The 22,530-nt window shown below is 43.7% G+C and overlaps 1 protein-coding gene across 2 annotated transcripts in view; it reads right to left on the bottom strand.

Annotated features, from left to right (window-relative positions):
• Window positions 1-6,027: 6,027 nt before the first annotated feature.
• The window catches only part of CTIF (cap binding complex dependent translation initiation factor), a 361,752-nt gene continuing 345,249 nt past the window's right edge, over window positions 6,028-22,530 (bottom strand). For both annotated transcript variants that reach the window (XM_077463042.1, XM_077463043.1), the window contains exon 13: window positions 6,028-20,732. In XM_077463042.1, the coding sequence (XP_077319168.1) occupies window positions 20,517-20,732 (216 nt within the window). In that variant the 3' untranslated portion in view covers window positions 6,028-20,516. The remainder of the gene's footprint in view (window positions 20,733-22,530) is intronic.

Raw genomic sequence — 22,530 nt, 5'->3', positions numbered from 1 at the left:
TCATAATTGCCAAATGGCCCGGATTTGACAGGACAATGATGCTTTATATTAAGCTGCCCGGGGATGGCCGTGTCCCAGGCAACATCCTAGAAATCTGTACCGTGCCCTCCTGACTCCTCCTGTATTGTGCCCATCTGCCTCCACCGGTACTTTGCACTTTGTGTTGATTAGTCTTTGATTTATAGCATGTTTTCAATCTTATTGAAAGTACTAATAAATGTGTAATTCTAGCAAACTATTTATACATTCATTCGAGAGCAGGTGTGTAAATTGGGGCAGGCTGGTAGGGGGCCACACTGCATTACTTTACCCATGATGCTATTAAGAAGGCGCTGCTCAGGACGGGAGGAGTCACCAAGTCCACTTTAACATGTCCTGACATAAAGGTGTGCCTAAACCTAAAACTGCCTACAAGCATCATCTGGTGACCAACGGACATACATTCTGGCAGTGGCGGCTGGTGAAGTTTTTGGATGGGGGGGGCGCTAGACCCCGCCCATCATGACCCCACCCCTCATTTTGGCCCCTCCCACTTCTCATAAACCACGCCTCTTATGTAATCTGAAAAAAAAAATTGGCGTGGGTTCCCCCTCTGAGAGCATACCAGGCCCTTAGGTCTGGTATGGATTCCAAGGGGAACCCCCTACGCCGAAAAGACGGCGTGGGGGTCTCCCCCAGATCCACACCAGACCCTTATCCGAGCACGCTACCCAACCGGCCAGGAAAGGGGGTGGGGACGAGTGGGCGCCCCCCCCCCTCCTGAGCCGTACCAGGCCCCGTGCCCTCAACATGGGGGGGTGCCTTGGGGGAGGGGGGGCGGGCGGCCCCCCCACCACAAAGCACCTTGTCCCTATGTTGATGAGGACAAGGGCCTCTTCCCGACAACCCTGGCCGTTGGTTGTCAGGTCTGCGGGCGGGGGGCTTATCGGAATCTGGGAGCCCCCTTTAATAAGGGGGCCCCGGATACCGGCCCCCCACCCTATGTGAATGAGTATGGGGTACAATGTACCCCTACCCATTCACCTGTGAAAAAAAGTACAAAAAAAACACAACACAGGGTTAAAATATTTTATTGCACAGCTCCGGGGGTCTTCCGTCTTCGGGGGTCTTCTCGCCGGACTCCTCCGCTATCTTCTTGTAGCTCTTTTGCTAGCGGAGGAGTCCGGCTTTCTTCCTCGCCGCAGGCCTCTTCTTCCGACTTCGGGGTCTTGTCCCCCTCTTCGGTTCTTCTGCCGGGCCACCGCGCCTTCTTATAGCTCTTTTACAGGCGGTGGCCCGGTCTTCTGTCGCCGCCGCCCGTTCTTCTTCTTCTTCTTCTCCAGGAGATGTTGACTCGACGATCTCTCCGGCCGGAATGCCAGGGACGTGCTGCGCTGCCACTTATATAGGGACAATGGGGCGGTGTCACATGGGTTTCGTGAAGCAGCCGAAAGCCGGAAGTGACCTGCCTGTCTAAGATTGACAATGCTCCCGCCGGTAGAATCACAGTGATTTTACGGGCGGAAGCTAGTCGGCGTTCTGCAGTGCGCCGCAATGCGGGTTTTTAACCCGCAAATGAAGCGCCATGGATGCAATCTTGTGATTGCATCGACGTGGCGCTTCTCATAGTGCACTGTGACCGGCGCCACAGTACACTATGTTAAATTGTTAAATGACATTTTTTTTTTTTTTAAATGTCTTAAAGGGCACGTTTTTTTTTTTTTTTACTTTTTTTTTTTTTTACACCTAAGGAGAGGGGGGGCGGCGCCCGGGCGCCCCCTATGGGCGGGCCGCCACTGCATTCTGGACTCCGCAAACAAACGATCTTTCTAATAAAAGATCTCAATACAAGCAACAGAGTTTGAACCAGCCAACTTTACATGTTTGCGCTTCCTGTCAGGGTTGAACCAAAGTACTCAGCCGAGAAAACCCATCCAGGCAGATGCCCTAAGGCTCAGGGGCCGACGGGTCAGTAGTGCAGGGGCCTATAAACATATGAATGTTCACTGATTGACTATTAACAGTTGGAATGGGCAGATGTTATTTGAAGTCTAAAAGGTCCATGGTAGTGAAATATCTTGTATTTGAGTGACATATGGGGTCAATACCGCTAATGATATTAGGCATAGGAATGCCTCTATTTTATATGTCTTGGTTTATATTTTTCTCTGCCTTTACTTGCAGGCCAAGCTGTCCAAAAAAAAGTGAAACTTACAGGGCTGGATAATGTTACTCAGCTTTTTTTTCACATTGTTGAACCCTGTAGTTGTAACAGCCAAAAATGTTTTAGCAAATCTGTTTACTTAAAGTCCATCTAAAACTACATGCAAGTCAAAGGTTACCATCTCCCCTACAGTTTGGTATCTCTCCAATATGTAGGGAAACGAACAGTGGAAATGGACCTTTAACCCTTTATATTGGATTAGCTGACATAACCTCCTTGCTCTTGCTGATTTAGAAGCTGCTAGCCCTTAGTAAGACTCTTTCAAGAGGATAAGCCTACCTGGTCAAAGCTTCCCAGTTGTATACAGGAAAAGCTATGGGGCACTAGGCCAGTCTGCATCCTATAATGACTGTTGTCATTTTAGTTGATGTTCTGGCCCCAGTTCCTAAGCCTGGGAATATGCAGCCCAAGTGTTCTCAGCTCCACCCATTGCACACCAGAGGTGTAACTAAAACCTTTAGGGCCCTGGTACAAGAAACCACAACGGGGCCCCTAGCCGGCACCCTTCCCTATGAGGCCAGTGGCGGAACGCCAGAGCCCAGTCACAAGTTCGACCTTTGCAACCCTGGTGTCAGTTTTTTTTAAAATTATTTTTACCATTTTATGTTTGTGCAGGAACTACTTTTGCAAATCAGTGCGTCGCCACAAAATCGGTGTCGGTTGGAACAGTGCCATTGAGCCACTTCTAGGGAGATTGCAAATGTGCAGTTCATGCAAGGCAGCCCAAGAATTTACAGGAACTGGAGGCTTTTTGCCAAGAGGAATGGGCAGCTTTACCATCTAAGAAGATAAAGAGCCTCATCCACAAATACCACAAAAGACTTCAAGCTGTCATTGATGTTAAAGGGGGCAATACACGGTATTAAGAACTGGGGTATGTAAACTTTTGATCAGGGTCATTTGGGTAGTTTCTGTTGCCATTATGATTTAAAAATATTAACACTTGCCGACCGGGCCATAGCCAAAGATGGCTACAGCGCGGTCCACTTATTCTGGGAGGGCGTCCATGGACGTCCTCCCAGAATGTTGCTCTCGCGCGCCCCCTGGGCGCACTTCCAGAAATATCCTTGACTGCCGGGTTTCCAGAAGACTGGTAAATGGCCGATGGTAGCACCCGTCACCCGTTTACTATGTGATCGCTCCGCCAAATGACGGAGCGATCACTTGTAAACAAACCGGCGTCATGTCATGATGCTGGTTCCTCCCCTGGCTCCCTGTACCGATCTGCACAGTGCAAGGGGAGAGATCATTTGTAGCAGCACTGTGGGCTGGATCTGTAGTGCCCACAGTGTTGCTCAGTGCCAATACTCTGCAGTACTCTGCCAATACTCTGCAATAAATTGTAACAGAAACAAATAATTTTTTTTTTTTTTTACTGAATTTTAAGTCTTTTTTGATTTATAGCACAAAAAATAGTCAGTCAGGTAGACTGGTAAAGAGAAGCAGCCAGGTGGGCTGGTGGAAGGAGCAGCCAGGTGGGCTAGATTTTCCTGCAGTGGTAGAGCTGGGACCAGTGAGAGAGGTGGGGGTACTACGGGATGCAGTTCACACCACATTGTGCTACTTTCTAAGGGACTGATAGTTCCTAGCCTGTAACGGGCTGTTGCTGACCTAAAAAGACTGTTAGTTACAAAAGAAGGCATCAGAGCTGTACAATCCAAGGAGAAGGAATCAATTGGAGTTGTACAACTTAAGGGGAAGAATCTATTTGAGCTGTAAATAGGGAGGAAGTTGGCCCTGGTTTTGTCACTACCAAGTTGGGTATCCCATAATTCCCATCCAAGTTATTACCCCCTAATAAAACCTAAAAACCAAGCTCAAGGACTGTTCACTGCATCTGGAAGAAAGCAGAAGTCTTTGTGTGCCTTGCTGTGCAGCAGTGATCCCTATGGGTGTAGTACTACACAACAATATTTCTATAATAAAACTGTATTTTACAGTATCTTTGTTTTAGTTTTGGTACCAGAAAAGCCCCCTATGCAGTGGGGAAAATAATTATTTGATCCCCTGCAAATTTTGCAAGTTTGCCCACTTACACAGAAATGAAGCCTCTATAATTTTTTTTATCATAGGTGTATTTTAAATGAGAGAGACAGAATATCAGCCAAAAATCTGAAAAAACATGAAAAAAATTATTTGCAAAGGGAAGAAAAACAAAATAACCATCAATCGCCAGCTCCATGCAAGATTTTGTCTCACGGGGTAAGGATAATCATGAGAAAAGTGAGGGATCAACCAAAAAATACATGGGAAGAGCTTGTGAATTATCTGAAGACAGTTGGGACCACAGCCACCAAACAAACCATTGGTAACGCAATACGCCATGAATTGAAATCCTGCCGTGCCCACAAGGTCCGAATCCTTAACAAGACACGTACAGACCCGCCTGAAGTTTTCCAATGAACTTCTAAATGATTCAGCGAAGGATTGGGAGAAAGTGCTGTGGTCAGATGAGACCAAAATTTAGCTCTTTGTCATTGACTTGAATCCCCTTGTTTGAGGAAAAATGCTGACTATGAGCCTAAGAACACCATCCCTACAGTCAAGCATGGAGGTGGAAACATTGTGCTTTGGGGCTGTTTCTCTGCTAAAGGTACAGGCTGACTTTGCTGCATTGAGGGGCCAATGGACAGGGCCATGTATTGTAAAATCTTGGATGAGAACCTTCTCCCCCCAGCTAGAACACAGAAGATGGGTCGTGGATGGGTCTCCCAGCATGACAATGACCCAAAACGTACCGCCAAGGCAACAAAGGAGTGGCTCAAGAAGAAGCACATTAAGGTCATGGAGTGGCCTTGCCAGTCTCCAAATAGAAAATTCATGGAGGAATCTGAATCTTCGAGTTGCCAAGCGACAGCCAAGAAACCTTAAGGATTTAGGGAAGATCTGTAAAGAAGAAGAATGGACCAAAATCCCTCACGTGTGCAAACCTGGTAACCAACTACAAGAAACGTCTTATCTCTGTGCTTGCCAACAAGGGTTTCTCCACCAACTACTAAGTCATGTTTTCCTTGGGGATCCAAATACTTATTTTACTCTCTGAACTGCAACTCAATTTATAACATTTGTAGCATTTGTTTTTTTCTGGATTTTTGATTGATATTCTGTCTCTATCATTTAGAAAAAAATACGATGATAAAAATTATAGACCCTACATTTCTTTGTAAGTGGGAAAACTTACAAAATCTGCAGGGGATCAAATAATATTTCCCACTGTACATGTATTTGCTTTGTTCATATAAGTAGGATGTGATGCCTTTTGATCACCAATCAAACCATTATGCATTATTTATCTCTGGAGAAAAAGATCAGAAACTCATTGCAAAGACTTTCGACATGAAGGAAAATTTTAACGTTAACAAAAAAAAAAGAAAAATATTGGCACTTGGAGGAACTCAGTGACTATTGGCACTTCTGTAATAAACGCCTCTGCCTACTAGCAATTTTTTAAAATATGACCGCAGTTCCACCCATAATACTTTTGTATCAACAGAGAAGATTAATATCCATTATGAGTATCTAATCCAGAGTTTCATGGAACCCAGGAGGTTCCTAGGAGTTCCTTGAGCAATGAATAATTTCTGCCTCTCAGATAAGTTACCACGGACACCATTAATCTTTTTAATTCTTCTCAATGACCACAATTGTAAGGCACATTCTTCCCACTGAGCATCACACTAATGTATCATAAATTGTAGATATAGTACATTTTATATCAGGGGGTTCCCTGACACCGGAAAGTTGTTGAAAAGGTTGAGAAAGGCAGATCTAAAGCAATAAGACAATTTAAAACGTGAAAGCAATAAAGTCACAAGACAAGAGTAGTTTCTGCAGAATAATTAAATATTTATTAGGCTATTAATAATACGATTCCCCATAATAATTGCATTATGCATTAGTCTAGGATAAACCTCAAAACATAAAACAAAAATATTCAGCAAATTAATTATTGCATATATGCATATTTATAGTATAGCAGCAACATAAAACTTTTTATAACACCAAAAATGTATAGACACATTCCATACCATTGAGGTATTTAGTCAAAAAGGGTCTTCCAATTGGCTGAGTTTGGAGTCCGTCTGGCATTAATGTAAAAAAAAAAAAAAAAAAAAAAAAAAGAATCCTTTCTTTCCATCCATCTATGCCCATTGGTTAAGATGGTTGATGTTTATTCATAAATGGAAAAATCCTTTGAATAAAGAATTATACTTAAAAAAATAAAAAAAAATTAAAAAAAAGATGGTTGACGTCTGATTGAGCTGATAGTAAATTTACCATCTGCTTTTCTTAAAAAAAATAAAAAAAAAGTAAACCTCGGCTATGTAGGCAACCATCGGTGACCTCTGTCTGAAGATACTGGGCTGCCAGGCTTTCAAGATGATCCGATGGCTTGAAAGCTTTCAGAGCCATTAACCTGGGACAAACATGCAGGTTAGGTAATCACATATTGCCCAACGGATCCAGCCCAATGAGTACTAAAACCTCTGGTGGATGAGTTGAGTTGATGGCCAGGCAACTAGCATCCTTAGGTTAGCCAAGGCAGTCACCTATTTTGTTTTCCTTCAGAACAGGTTTTCTTTAACATCTTTTACAGCTAATGTTTTCAGATTTTTGGGTAGAGTTGGGAAGGGCTCAAACCTCTGTAATTTCATTGTTTGTTTTATGTGTCTTGTTGGGGAGGTTTCCCTTCACTTCCTTCCGTAGAGCAATGAGAAAATTTCCAAATTTTCGCATTAGACCATTACCACCAGAACACCACTGGAAGATTCCCAGTTTTGGTGGCAACTCTAGAATTTTGGACTTTCCATCACCTTCTGACTGGCAATTGTCACCAGGATAAATAGGTGGAGGCGGTGGAGATGATGGTGAAGGCAGTGGTGGTGGTGGTGATGGTGGTGGCAATAGTGGAGGTGGTGAGGAAAGGGAAATGTCTCCAACATAGACAGCAATAAATACAGACGTTGTAACCGTTCCATACTCTATCCAAAAAAAAACTAAAAAAAAATTGCAATGTATACTTTGAAAGATTTTTTTTCTAGGTATTTTGGCAGTGTTATAGTATAGAGCAGTGATGGCGAACCTTGGCACCCCAGATGTTTTGGAACTACATTTCCCATGATGCTTATGCACTCTGCAGTGTAGTTGAGCATCATGAGAAATGTAGTTCCCATCTGGGGTGCCAAGGTTTGCCATCCCTGGTATAGAGGATAAGTAAAATTACCACGACTGTTTTTTAAAATAAAAGTATTCAGATTGGAGCTAGCCACAGATAACATTTGCATAAAAAAAAAAAAAAAAAAAAAAGAAGAGAACGATGTCACCTCCATTTATGATAATCCTTGTGTGTTTGGGTAACGAGCAATAGTAAACCATGTATCCGCGAGGGTAATAATTGGTGCAATCATTTTTTATTTTAATATAGGTACTAAACTGTCCACCAATCACCTGTGGCTAACAAGATTTTTTTTGTGCAAATGGAAAACAGCCAATAACTGAACCAAACCAAGCCAATAACTGAACAGGCATTGCCAGTCATTATATGCATCAGAAAATGCATGGGATGTATAAAATGGTGTACTTGGCAGGACAACACACAGCTGAGCTGTTACAGTGGTTTTGCAGTTGTGCAGTAAATATGATAATCGTCTGATCATGTATAAAAATGAAAACAAGTCTTAGGAACACTTCTCAATTAAAAGGTGTAAAGAAAATTCTGCTACATTTTACTGTAATAATCCGGCATTTAGACCTGAAGTGGTTTCTCGTTAGGAGTTTGGCATTATTCTTGCCAGGCTTTGCCCAAATTCCTCTAAATCAAGCCCCAGCATTCTTTTTTTTTCTAACTTTGTCCCTGTAGTGATAAACAGCTTTTACCATGTCATCACCAGGCTTGTACAATACCCGCTGGGATCTCAGTTCTTATTCATGTAGCCACACCCTCCAGAACTACATCTCCCAAGAGCCTTTTCCTTACTCATAGGGGTCGATTTACTAAAACTGGAGAGTGCAACATCTGTTGCAGCTCTGCATAGAAGCCAACCAAGTTCTGGGTGTTTTGTCGAAGCTTGATTGAACAAGCTGAAGTTAGAAGCCAATTGGCTGCCACGCGCAGTTGCACCAGATTTTGCGCTCTCCAGTTTCAGTAAATCAACTCCTGTGTGCTGGGAGGATCTTGGAAGCCAAGGCAGCAGAACATTTTTGCCAGGAAAGAAATCAATGCATGCAAGTGGACAAGGACACAGAAGGGTGGGGGAAGTTCTGTAGTTCAGTAGGCAGAAGTTCTGTAGTTCAGCAGGCTGAGCTGACAAATCTACTTTTTAGTGCAGCAAAGGCACTGCGTCGAGAGCACAAACAGGAAGTTAGGAGCTTGCTGAAATTCCTACAGAACAGGTATTTTTCCGTACTTGCAGCATTTTTCAAATTAATACAATTTTATTTTTATTTTGCAATGTCATACACTTTAACCCACAGGTGGTGTTCTCAGTCGTCGGAATATCATTCAACCAGATGAGGTGAAAGCAAAGAGACACAGATGGAAACATCACGAAAATAAGTTCTAAAATACCATGCAACAGAAACAGGAAGCCTATCATAACCAAGGTTTCTCCTCCATAAGTTCCTTTATTCACTTCTCCAGGTGGTCTACCTGGATCTGAACTTCCCTGTGTGTGCAGGAGTTGGACCTCAGTAGAGGAATCTAAAGATCACACAGACCCTATCCAGGTCAATGCTGAGTGCAGCATTCAGTAAATATTACAAATGTCAAGGCGTGTAGTGCATATTTCTCTGCAGATTTCAAGTGCAGTTCAAATTCAGATTGACTGGACCAATGCTGAAAAAGCAGCATATACAAGGTCCATCTTTAAGCTATAATGGATAAGGTGGAATGGGATGGGACCTTTGTCAGGCTTTAAATGCTATGCGTCTCTTTTGGCAGGACCTCCTGTCACTTCCTGTTATATTGGACACCCACCAGGTAGACAGGAAGAAAGTTGAAATCTCCCCCCTCTTCCTAATGAGGACACAGGTGGCAAAAAAAAAACCCATCACAGATGCTAACCCTTATATACTCAATGGGGACACAGACTGCAATAAAAACCTCACAGGTTCTAAGCCTTATATACTCCACTGAAAAAAGTTTGGATTGGCTCTGTCTTCTAGCGATCTGAGATTCCCACTTGCATCCTATCCTGACATCTGTTGGAGAAGTAATGGGACATCTCCGTTACCGTACAAACGAAACCCTTTGGCGATCAAAAAAAAAAGAGAAGTGTGAGCTGAGGTTAAGCTTTAAAGCGAAACTCCAGGCTGATAAGAAAACACAACTGAATGTAGTTATGTATTCATCAAAAATAAAAAATAAATCTATATTTTATATACAGTTGGCAAGAATATGTGAATCGGTCTATAAATTAACTTCTTGTAATTCTCTGTAGAATAGCATGCAGACATACACACGGTGGGCTCCTTCATCGTCCATGTAGCAGGCCAGGGCAGGAAGAAGATCTATGGAGTCGTAAATTTTCAACCCTTTTTAGGCCTTAAGAATGATCTTTTTGCACATCTATTTTTCAATAATAAGATAAATGGGCTTAGTACATGTGCTTGTGTAGTTGGGATACTTATGATGATCCTTCCCCTTGCAAACTTCATCTACATCTAATTCACAATAAAGAAGATGTGGAATGATCTTTTGTACGAAACATAAGCAATAACAAATCTAGTGAATGATGACTATTAGTGGACCAATGCCCTGTTTGCAGCTGCGTGTTTTAGATGTGTTGTGTTGGAAGAACACTGCTTTGATATTGTCTGTGTTCAGTTAAACATGTGTGAGGGAGATCAACTGTAACACATGTAAAAGATGCCTAAAACACACAGAGTATGGTACCTAAAATTTGTGTATGTGAATGTGGCCTAAACAATAAAGCCCAAATGAACTTTAGTTTAAAGCAGCTAAATACATTCTAGGTGCGTAAAAACAAAAAGGGGTTCAAATTCAACCTCTACAGGGAGACTGCTGCTTCTACACAGAGAGCAAGGGTCCTTTTTTAAAAAAAATATTCTGGCAGGGAACAGGCTTTTCTACTCAAGCTGTGACTTTTTTTTCCAAAGAAATAAACTGAGACTTTGCACATATTTTGTTTTGATGCAGCGGAAATGTACTTAGTTGATACAAACTAGAAAAACTTAACTGGGCTTTGGGGATTTCGCTTTTTGGGCCCTAACCTGGCAGAACGCAGTCCTTTCATCGCACCATTTTGGGACTGTGTTGTAGTGTTTGGGATAAGAGATCCCTGTCCATTTCTACAAACAACGAATATTTATAATATTGTACAAAAACGCAGCTAAACAATCCAGAAGTCGCTTCATAGTGTTACTGGCACAGTAAGACATAAATATACATTAAACAAAGCCGACGGACATGTTAATATTAAGACACTTGATACTACAACAGGACTTCCTGGGTGTGGAAACACATTCTGACTGAAGCTAAACTCAAACTATGTTTTCAAAAATAAAAACCTTCATGTGGCAGCCATCTATCCTACAGGCATGAGCTCAACGCATGTTTTATACTGTATTTCATTGGTTGGAGACCATGATAGATAAGTAGCCCTGTTCTGTGCACTCAAAGGGAATTCTGTAATAGTGCTACTTTCAACTGACTTCTCAATTTCTTGATGGCCAAATGGTTCACAAAGTTTTGGGTGGAGGAATTTTGGAGTAGCATGTAGGCGAGATACAAGTCAAGGAACCGGGATAATCAGTGGAAGGGCCATATACCCGGAGTGTGCATATACATGAATATTGATTAGCACCATTTTCCATGATGGTCACAACTCCGGGCGCAGGGGCAAAAGAGTGTGTGTATGCACAATTGGCACAAAGAGTCATAGAAGGATGCCACGACACTGTCCTGTCATACCTGGATGCTCCCTTCCTCTGATGACCCAGCATGCCTTTGGCTGCTGTCTTGGTTAGTGCTGTGTTTTATTTTTTTGAGCCAACAATAAGAATCTCTCAATGGCTCTGGACAGATCCTGACTATCCTATTGTTTGGCGATGTGCAGAGATGCACTGATTGTTGATCTGTCATTACTCATTTTGACCTGCCTGTCTGGTGAGCTGGTGCCATTCTCTAGCTGTGGCCCTGCCCCACTAAGATTCTCAAGCTTTGACTCTTCGTATCTGCTGTCCATAGGCCTTGGCCATCTACTAGCCTCCCATCAAGGTATGTTCACGTGGAGTCCTTCCTGGAACTACTTTGTGAGTTCTGCGCTGAATTAACATGGAGCCTGCCACTCCTGACCTCTCATTGCCTGGCTGTTATGCTGATCACGGATTTGACTTCACTGATCCACATTTGTTTTGGGCCAGTGATAAATGGAAGAATGTTAGATATAGCCATGAACGTAGCAGTTTTGGAGGAAGTCAGCAACAGAAAGCTACATTTCTCCCAGTATAGGTTGCTCTAAAGCAGGGGTCTCCAAACTTTCTAAGGAAAGGGCCAGTTTACTGTCCTTCAGGCTTTATTGGGGCCAGACTGTGGCCAGTGGGAGTATAAAATGTCCTGGCATCAGTGGGCATAAACAATGTCCATCATTGCCTTTAATTGGGGGGGGGGGGATAAGACCCCATTGCTGGTATCAATGGAAAGAAAGGTGCCATCGATGGTGTCAATGGGAGAAATGGTGTCCCATCATTGGTGTCAATTGGTGGAATACTGCCCCAAGGGGCAGACAAAGGAAAGGCCGCAGTTTGGAGACCACAGCTCTAAAGTGCTCATAGCTATAGACACAGAAGATAAAAGTTTAACGACAGATTGGCTAAGATTGTCAACATGAGTTTGGCGGGTGTTTTGATCTGTTTAGGCAACGACCGTTCTGTACAGCAACTGTGTAGATGTCTGGGGTCTCTCTTTAAACTCAGCCACCAGATTACAGATCACTGTTTCCCCAAGACAGCCTAATCTGTGCACATATGAGCAATTTAGGAAAATGCAGATTTAATGGCCAAACAACACGCAGCACAGCAGTGCCTATCAGGCAACATAAATATCTCCACAAAGGTGGACATAATATATAGGGTTAAGCATTTATTGCCCACACAATGCCTTTAGCGGCACACGCTAGAACTGAATATTTCATAAACAGTTCTGGTTGAGTAGCCGTGAGCAGCTATAGGGGACACAAGCTTGCTGTAAAACGCGGTGGTTTTAATGATTTCCAGGTAATTTTCTTCCGAAGAAAGTACCAAGCTGAATAATTTATAGATCCCGTCTCAATGTAAATGTTTCTTAAGACACAACAAGCACATGGATTCCCACACAATGGAAATGTCTTGTTGTCTTTGCTTTACAATGGGTGGGTCCATCGCAAGAACTCATTTTAGACGTTCAATCATCTTTAACCCACTGATACTAAGGAACGATAACGATGGCATGTATATACAGCCAAACAAAAAGTGGTCACGGAAAAAATGTTTCGGTTGCTATTATCTAGTATTTTCCAGAGCCCACTAAAAAAATGAAAGGTTTAATCTAAGGTCATTGTGAACGATGAGAACAATGCTCACAGACAATATAAAATGGTTGAACATGTAGGCACAAACTGCTCACCCTCAGGTTACTTTACAGTTTGTTTGTTTGTCACGGGGCAGACTGATGGACTATTTCAGTTTATCCCATGCTAAGAGTTCGGGGCCACACTCACTAAAACCTATATGGGCTTATTTGGGGTGATAAAAGTCTTCCAACCTATGCAATCATTTCCCCTAACAGCTGGTGGCTGGTTTTAGCTGAAGGGATGTACACAATAGTTGGCCAAGTTAAAATGTACCCTTCAGTACTCTGTCTGCTAGTTATATGAGATTTGATGATGTCACGACTTTGCTGCTCACTGTTCTCCTTTCTGGAGAGCAACCTTTAGTGCAAGTATCTCCTTGCTTCTGGCTTATTCACTATGGATCTGTGCTCTCTTCTCTATATCTCCTTTCGCTTCTAAACCATTTCCCCACCATTTACCATTCATCAGGGTGAAAGTTCTGACTGACATGAGGAAGCAAAGCCTTGCTCCTCTACCAAGATGGCCACTTCTACACACAGAATCAGTATAGAAGATATTGGGGTAAGTCAGTAGTAAAGAAGTTAGCCTACAGGCAAAACTGATGACTATTCCTTTCCCCTCGGGTTGCCCTTTCTTGGACACAGCTTTCACAGTTCAGGTCCACTCGAAATTCAACATTATGAAGAACACATGGCAAATGTTTTACAGTTATAATGCGAGAGGTTAAATGGGCAAGAAAAGACCATCTATCCTTGAATGTGGCTATAGCCTTATAATCAGCAAAATATTGAAAATGCAGCCTTATATAGGTGAATCGACCATCATTCTTCAATTTTTTTTTTTTTTTTACATTGTGTACACTTATGGTCCACTTTGTTTTCCTCAAATTCAAGGGGAACAAGGCAGATTTATGTTCACAGGAAAAAAAACGCTATCATCTACTATACAGAAGACCATTATTGATTCTCTCGCTTGGAAGAAAGGTAATTAACTGAAATTCAACCTAATCTAAATATCCTGACTAGCCTGGTGCACTTACGTGAAACAGACTACTGATGGTGATTTACCTTCCTGAAGAAATATGACCAGTTGTATAAAATTCTTAGAAAGAATCTAGTGCTGACTCAGAAATCCATAGAGAAGTTGTATGAGGGTCATTGAGCCAGCAAAGTACCATCACTTCATGTTCTTTTACGGAATCTGACCAATAGTGACTCAAATTCCTTAGAAGGGTCCAAACAAGGATCTACATGACCTTTATGGGGTAATCATACTAGTTCCATTTCAAAACATGTGACAGAACAGGCCTATTAACGATTCAGCATCTCAAGAAGGGCGAAGCCATGTCACATAGAGTTCATGGGTATGACAAGACAATTATTGATTCAACTTTATAAGAGTACGAATTCCGTTTCTTGACAAAGCCTTAACATTTGAAAGGACAACAGCCAAATAACGTTCAAAAAGAACCGATCTGCCCTCTTCGAATTATCAACGGAAAAAAGAAATAGATCAGTCTAGACTCTGCTGTACCGTGAATTCCGGGAACACAGAGAGCACATACACCTAACGTTTTACACTCCTAGTGAGCCCTGCCAGACTCAGTAGGCTTCAGTAACATACATATTACAATAACACTCCTCTGCCAACCAATACAGTCTACAGCACATTCCAGTTCAATGTTCTGTATGATGTATTACCAGAACAGTCAATAGTTATCCGTACTATGGAAACCCCAGTAGGTTCGCAGTTGGCAGCAACATTGGAACTACCAGTAAACTTCAGTCTACCTACTGGCAGCCCTGCTAGAGATTACACCTGCTTCCAATTTCAGCAGAATCTTTCATGTGAAGGAGAAAACCACAACTAATCCCAAAAATAAATATATAATAGTGGGTTTATACCTAGAAAGTTGTTCTTTTATCTAGGCTTTATTTAGTAACGTAATGCAAAGATCACTGGCGTGCAATTACTCAGTAGCCAATCAGAAATGTTCTTTCATTAATCAGACTGAGCTGTAGAAATCTGATTTCTGATCACTTACTCTAGTGGTAAAAGGTAGCCAAACACACAAATTACTCAAACCGTCTATTCGATCTGATCATTTTAATTTATAAAAACGATTGATCACTGCAACAAAAAAAATTGCCTGTATGTAATTGCTTTCAATGTCAAGAGATTATTGGGATTACAAATTCAAAGCAATAGTCTAAGAACTGACTGATTGCACCATACACCACCTGATAGACAGGTCAACTATCAGAACTTTCCAAGCCATCACTCAGAGTATTGGCAAGACTGTTTTTTTTTAACAAACAGCAGCCCAATAGCACAACATTAGCTATAAAATGATCCAGTATATACAATGTGAAAAAATCAAATAGCACAAGAGCTTTTATGATACCCAGCAAAGCAAGGCACAAACTCCAAATCACCCACCAAACCCTTGAGATGGGAAGAGCCCATCAGAAGGCAAGTACGTTACTTAGGTGGGGCTTTTCAACTTGGACATAGCAAAGACTGATGTAGGAAAAAGGTTATAACTTCATGAATCGTTGTGTACTTTCAAAATGTATTAGCCTTAGGGTTTATGTTGATGGGCCTTTGATTGCCTTGGAACCGCTTCTCTCACCATACAAGTCCCGTCAATGATCAGTGATTGATCCCTAAACTGAGCTCAAAGCAAAACGAATGCTGGATTTGCCCATCGACAGGCACAAAACGTGTTGACTCAAATAATAAAACAACATTGAGCATGTTTATATATATATATATATATATATACACATACACACACACACACACACACACACACACAGGCTGGACCAAAAATTATGCAAATGTGAGAAAGCTTTTTTTTTTTATTAACTTACATAGGTCATTCAAATTTCACATGTTGGTAGAGCAACTCTTCCTCTTTAGTAACTCTTCTTCTACTTTGCAGGTACATAATGTATTCCAAGCAGAAGCGATGTGCAACCATTGAGTTATTGATCAAGGAGTGATGCAGGCTGTCTGACATCTACAGAAGGCTACAGAATGTTTATGGAGAGGACACAATTAACAAGAGCAATGTCTTGTCACTGGTGACTCTAGTCAATGATGTCTTCTCCATAAACATTCTGTAACCTTGTATGGATGCCAAACAACCTGCATCCCTTCTTCATCAAAAACTCAATGATCGCACATTGCTTCTGCTTGGAAATATTTTTTTACCTGCAATGAAAAAGAGGAGGAGTTACTATAAGGAAGATTACTCTACCAGTATGTGAAATCTGAATGGCCTAGGTAAGTTAATACAACTGTGGGAGGGGCCCTGCTGTCCATTAACACTGCCCCATCCCTGGTGACTGCAGGAGGAGCCCTGCTGTCCAATAACACTGCCCCAATCCCTACTGCCTGTGGGAGGAGCCCTGCTGTCCATTAACGCTGCCCCATCCCTGGTGACTGCGGGAGGGGCCATGCTGTCCAATAACACTGCCCCAATCCCTGGTGACTGTGGGAGGGGCCCTGCTGTCCATTAAAGCTGCCCCATCCCTGGTGACTGTGGGAGGGGCCCTGCTGTCCATTAAAGCTGCCCCATCCCTGGTGACTGTGGGAGGGGCCCTGCTGTCCATTAAAGCTGCCCCATCCCTGGTGACTGTGGGAGGGGCCCTGCTGTCCATTAAAGCTGCCCCATCCCTGGTGACTGTGGGAGGGGCCCTGCTGTCCAATAACACTGCCCCATCCTTGGTGACTGTGGGAGGGGCCCTGCTGTCCATTAACACTGCCCCAATCCCTAGTGACTGTGGGAGGGGCCCTGCTGTCCCTCAACACTGCCCCATCCCTGGTGACTGTGGGAGGGGCCCTGCTGTCCCTCAACACTGCCCCATCCCTGGTGACTGTGGGAGGGGCCCTACTGTCCATTTAACACCTGTTGTGTGTCTGTATTAATATTTTGTCCCGTGAAGTAGGGGTGTGGAGCTGTCTGGGGGTGGAGTGAAGCGGTGACACCTTACTGGCCTGCACCAGGCTGTGCTGTGATGGTGTCACTCCACCGCAGACCCCCCGTATTCAGGATTTCGCTGTCCTGTCTGTGCCATTGGGTCAGTGCCTGTGTTGGCCGCTGTAGCTGTAATGTCTCGGGGGGGTGCATGCCTCAAGTCTGACATGTATGTTATGTTAGCCACAGGGCTACTTTACACACATTTATTTTATGCCAGGAAAATTTCTAAACTCATAAGTAACTGTTTGGGTCACATCAGTAGGTCAGCTGTGTTGGGGAGGAGAACTATGGCAGACTTAATGTGTAATTCTTGCTCAGAAATACAATTCTTCGGTCCAGATGACCGAACTGGCCTGCCTATGGCCACACTTTGTGCTCTTGTTAAATTGTCCTTCACTGTTTTTTATAATTTTATGAGCAACTGCTCAGGTTTCAGACACGTCCTTCGAAGTAAAAACGCTTGGCTGTGGTCGCCAAGACAAAGTTATTTCTTAAAACATTAATGCACGGCCCAAGAATGTGGGCCACTCATCCTGATGCTCTTTGATGGGGGACTTGGGACTTCAAAATCAAACTTCCTTCTACTCCCAGAAAGTTCAGAATGAGCAGAGGACAGGAAGCCACCCTGCCTTTCCCCTCTCGTCTTTGGAATTCAACGTTTAATAAGCATCGGGGATGATTTACTAAGTCAACGATCAATAGAGAAAGTAAATAAGGAAACGGCCCAGCAGTGACATCATTTCCTGACTGGCCTGCAGGAAGCGGAGATGTGACCTGGAATTCTTCAGCATCGCTACGCCACCAACCGCATGCCGCACATCATTTAAGCCAGAAAAAGAATCCAAACGCTGTGTACCTGTCCAAGTTTCCTCTCTTATTAAAAAAAAAAATACAACATGTATAAATGCTACACAAGATATTGTATAATCAAATATAATAATTACAACTGTTCTTCCCACTTCAATCCACAGCCAGCTAAGATTTCCTAAAACCGTTAAAAAAAAAAAAAAAAAAAAGTCCAACTTCTGTGCCTTACAACGGCAATCATATTCTGTATGTGTACACAATGCCCTACAATCCTACCTCCACTTTACATGTTTGCAGAAGTCTGCATAGAACTTGAAGTCAAATCACAAACATACCCTGCAAATCGTTTTGTCTTTGGCTGTATACTTTCTATGACACAGGTAAGCATAAATGGGAGATGCTGAGGCCGCAGCTTTGTATTACTGAGCCTGATCATCTGACTGCAGGTCAGACATACCATTACATCCTTAGTAATGCAGGCAAGGATAACAAGATCTACATAACAGAAGCAGGTAGGAATCTGCAATAAAGTGTTCTTAATCCCTTGCATTGCATATAGTGCACATGGAGCAGTGGAAATGGCTCACGGGTCTTTTAACAAGAATCTTCCTCAGGGCAAAACATTCTGGTTTGTGATAATGTAGGAGGAAAAAAAAAGAAAAAAGAAGAAGAGACGAGTGATGCTGACCACTTATTGGTGCCACTTTCTGCATCTCAGGGGAGAAAAACTAGTGATCACAGCAGGTTTTCCAACCTGTCTGATCAATTCCTCCTACATATGGCTCTTGTCAATGGCTGCCCAAAGCAGTCACCATCTTCTCCAAAGGGCCCCAGGCACCACAGAAGCAGACACTTCCAGCATGCTGGTGTAATCGCCATGCACCCCTAGTGCCCGACACTGGTAGCCAACACCGTAAGGATGAGCCAACCATAGGGGGAGCAATAGCCTTCCACAAGGCTATCTATGGTTTATCCAACAGCAAGCATGTGTACCACCAGTGGCTCTCCCTGTGCTACACTTCAGGGAAACAAGAACACAGATGATACGCAAGATAAAAGGTAGCTTAAATAATTGTGCGTAATTTTATATCGCTGTGTCTCCTAATTGATGCGTTTTAATAGATTGCACACATTCTTAGATCACCAAGTGATTAATGCCAAACTCCAGGCAAGTAGCCAACTACGATGACAGAATGCATGCAGTAAAAAAAAAGGTAGCTATTTTACCTGCCAAAGGATGTGCATCTCTGTCCATCCAGATCTCAGATTTACACAGCACAGTCCTGTCGGCCAAGACAGGAGACCTGAGTCTTCTCTGCTGCAAGTGACAGTTACAGCTCCCCCAGCCTATGACTAGACAATAAAAAGAGAAGTAGCACACTGATGACCTCACCTGTTGCTCTGTTCTCTTTCTTCTATCAGAATGCTCCTTGCATTGCAGCACACCCAATTGACTCCTTGTGCTGCTTCTCCCTCCCCCACTCTGAGCTCTGCTGTACAATGGACTGCAAGAGGCTGACACCAAGTCATGCTCAAGCACCTACATTGCTTTCAAAAACCCACTGAATAACTGAACTGAATTATTATTATTATTTTTTTTTAAACGCCTGCAGTCCAGGCTAAAAACACCAAAAAAAAGATGCATTTACTGCACTAGAGGCTTCAAAGGACCTTCATGAGATCTGAAGTCACTGGCAGGTGACTGTTTTAACAATCTTTTTAATGCCTTATCATATTTTTCTAGTTATATGCAAAAGCAACAGAATCTGCTGTTTAAACCTTTCCGCATACAAGAACAGAAACTACATATTGCATTGCAGTTTGCCAAGGATGCCTCCAGGCCAGGATTAAAAAAAAAAAAAAACGGAACAAACCGGGCAGATGTTAGCGCCAATATCCATCACGCTAACCAAAACGCCAAGAAAAAAAACTTCATCTGTAAAAATATCTTTTTTAAATTCTGAAGTGTGACGTCACTTCCTGTCTCTGTATAAAAACGCGTAGAGACTGCACTCCAGATCGTCTCTCATTTTAACCAGCCAGCGTGGGCACTCACGATAAGGATGAAGACATGTCAAATACTGTAAAGGACTAGAGGTTACGGTAACTGTAGTAGTATTTGGAGACTCTATATAAATAAGAGTCTGCTTCTCATCTGCCTGAAATTCTTCCTCTAATATACAGAACCAGTCCGTTGGTGGTGGCTCCCTTAGAAGCTATTAAAAGCAAAATGGCGGAACTATAAAGAGTGCAATTAAACTCAACCCCTGCAATGCCCTAATTTAAGGCTGGGGGCACCTGTACCCTCCCCCAACTGTGGCTGCCGGTCTGTGCACAGCACCAATGGGACTCAATCAGCTGCAGGGCCAGGGTCGCCCCAACGCCAATCCTAACATGGCGTCAAAAGCCGCAAATTCAACGCTGTGAATGTGCCAACTTCCCAATTACGATGGTGGTAATGGGTCAATACGTGTGTATGCCTCTCTCCACCTGAGAAATCTCCCTAAAAAAGAAAAAACAAAACAAAACAAATAATAAAAAAAAGCCTTCCCGCCAACTGCCCAGTGCAAGCCCTCTCTTTGTGTGTAAACAATAGCAGGCATTTGCCATTTAACATACATATCCATGGCACCTACAGTGACCGTGTTCTGGTGCGTGTGCCAAGGCTTATACAATATGCAATGACTTCGAGGAGGAGGGGGGGGGGGGTTGTTTTGTAGTAAAAGACTGGACTGAAAAGTAGGTTGTCACCCCCCCGCCCCGCCCCCCCCACCATCAATAAGTTTTCAAGCATGCTGTTTAGGAACACGTGTCGCTTCTTCTTCACCGATGGCGTGTCCAGTCGTTAAAATACATCCCGGCATACGCAAAGGGTGGCAAACATCTCCCCTCTACCCTAGTTATGTTTCCTGTGGGCAGTTCCTCCCCCTCTCTCCGGGGGGGTCACCGTTCAGCCTGTGAGTTTTTGTATGGTCTTGTTGTAGTACTGAGTGATGCTTGGCATCAGCGGGTTCCAATTGTTGGCGTGCAGCTCGATGACCTCCAGCAACAGGGACCGTGTCAGCATGGACTCGGAAGGGCACAGCATCTTGTCCCGCACGATGGCCAGGAGGTCGGACATCATTTCAGGCAGCTGTTCCTCCAGCAGGCGCCCGGTGCTGTGCAGCTGTTGGCAGAGAAAAGGTTAAAAGGTTGTATGCTTTAATATAAAAAAATAAATAAAAAAAAAAAGAACCCTTGTCCCCAGACTTTAGCTGGCCCTGAATGACAGATGCACACCAGAGACAATTACCTTGTGTTATGCTGAACATACACTATACGAAAAATCATCTGAAATTCGGTCTTTTAGACAGTTTATTTGTTTTTCGACCCTTTATTGGGTACAAAATCGATAATCGTTGGGACGTTTTTGAGCCGAAAAAAAAAATTGACAGTTTCGAATGAACGATAAATTGAAAGTTTAATGCGTTTCCCAATCCGAACTGTCTGCACTAAGTATATTTAAAAAAAACAAACAAAAAATACATTTACGTTCACTGAACGATTTATCGGTAATGAAATGATAGCACTATCGTTTACACTCACGGCCGAATGTTTGTTTTTCGAAAAAGGGTTCGGCTGATTTTTCGTATAGTGTATGGCCAGCATTAATGATAGGGTAACACTCAAGCCGGATGCTCTGTCACAGGGGTATGGAGTCACTGACTTACATGCAGTGGCATCTGGCATCTCCAGCTTTCATATTGGGGGGAGGGGGGGAGCACAAGGGGGGGGGGGGACAGGGACAAAAAGTAGGGGGGCCAACTATAAAACACTATATTACACTATAGATTTATTTCAAGAATAGAATGCACTCCAGAGGCGTTGTTAGAAAGAGATGTTAGCCGAACATTGCAGCTGCCCACTTAGATTCAAAGAGTGCAATTGTTCCTTCAATTTCAGGCTAACATACATGCTCATCAATGTAGCCGATCAGCCGCAGCCTCATCAGGCCCCATCAGCCGCAGCCTCATCAGGCCCCATCAGCCGCAGCCTCATCAGCGCCCATCAGCCGCAGCCTCATCAGCGCCCATCAGCCGCAGCCTCATCAGCGCCCATCAGCCGCAGCCTCATCAGCGCCCATCAGCCGCAGCCTCATCAGCGCCCATCAGCCGCAGCCTCATCAGCGCCCATCAGCCGCAGCCTCATCAGCGCCCATCAGCCGCAGCCTCATCAGCGCCCATCAGCCGCAGCCTCATCAGCGCCCATCAGCCGCAGCCTCATCAGCGCCCATCAGCCGCAGCCTCATCAGCGCCCATCAGCCCCAGTGCAGCATATCAGTGCCTCCTCATAAGTGCAGCCTATCAGTGGCCATCAAAGCTGCCCATTAGTGCAGCCTATCAGTGCCCATTTGTGCAGCCTATCAGTGCTGCATATCAGTGCCTCCTCATCAGTGCAGCCTATCCGTGGCCATTAAAGCTACCCATCAGTGCCACCTATCAGTGCCCATCAATGCTGCCTATCTGTGCTGTATATCAGTACCCATCAATGCTGCCTATCCCTGCAGCCTCACCATTGCCTATTAATGCAGCCTGCTCATGCCCATCTGCAGCCTCTAAATTGCCCATCAATGCAGTCTGCTCAGTGCCCATCTGCAGCCTCGCCTTTGCCGATCATTGCAGCCTCGCCAGTGACAGATTACACAGAGCCGCGATCACCTGTGCACCCTTCACTCAGTCACACACAGTGGGAGTATGTGTGAATGAGTGCCAGGTACACAGGAGATCATGGCTCTGTGTAATCCAGTGGCGTTCGCCCCTCCTCTTCCCCTCAGAGACAGCAGGAATCGTCGCATAACAAGCACACATGATTTCCCCAATTTTCAGGGGGGAAAAGTGCATGTTATCCGCAGATAAATACGGTACTTAGACCTAAGAGCGCAAAATCTGGTGCAGCTCTGCATGGTAGCCAATCAGCTTCTAACT

The sequence above is a fragment of the Lithobates pipiens genome, unplaced genomic scaffold, assembly GCF_037356315.1.
Source record: "Lithobates pipiens isolate NorthernLeopardFrog02 unplaced genomic scaffold, aLitPip1_a1.2 Scaffold_3, whole genome shotgun sequence".
NCBI classification, from domain to species: domain Eukaryota; kingdom Metazoa; phylum Chordata; class Amphibia; order Anura; family Ranidae; genus Lithobates; species Lithobates pipiens.
This window is presented reverse-complemented; position numbering and strand designations above follow the sequence as displayed.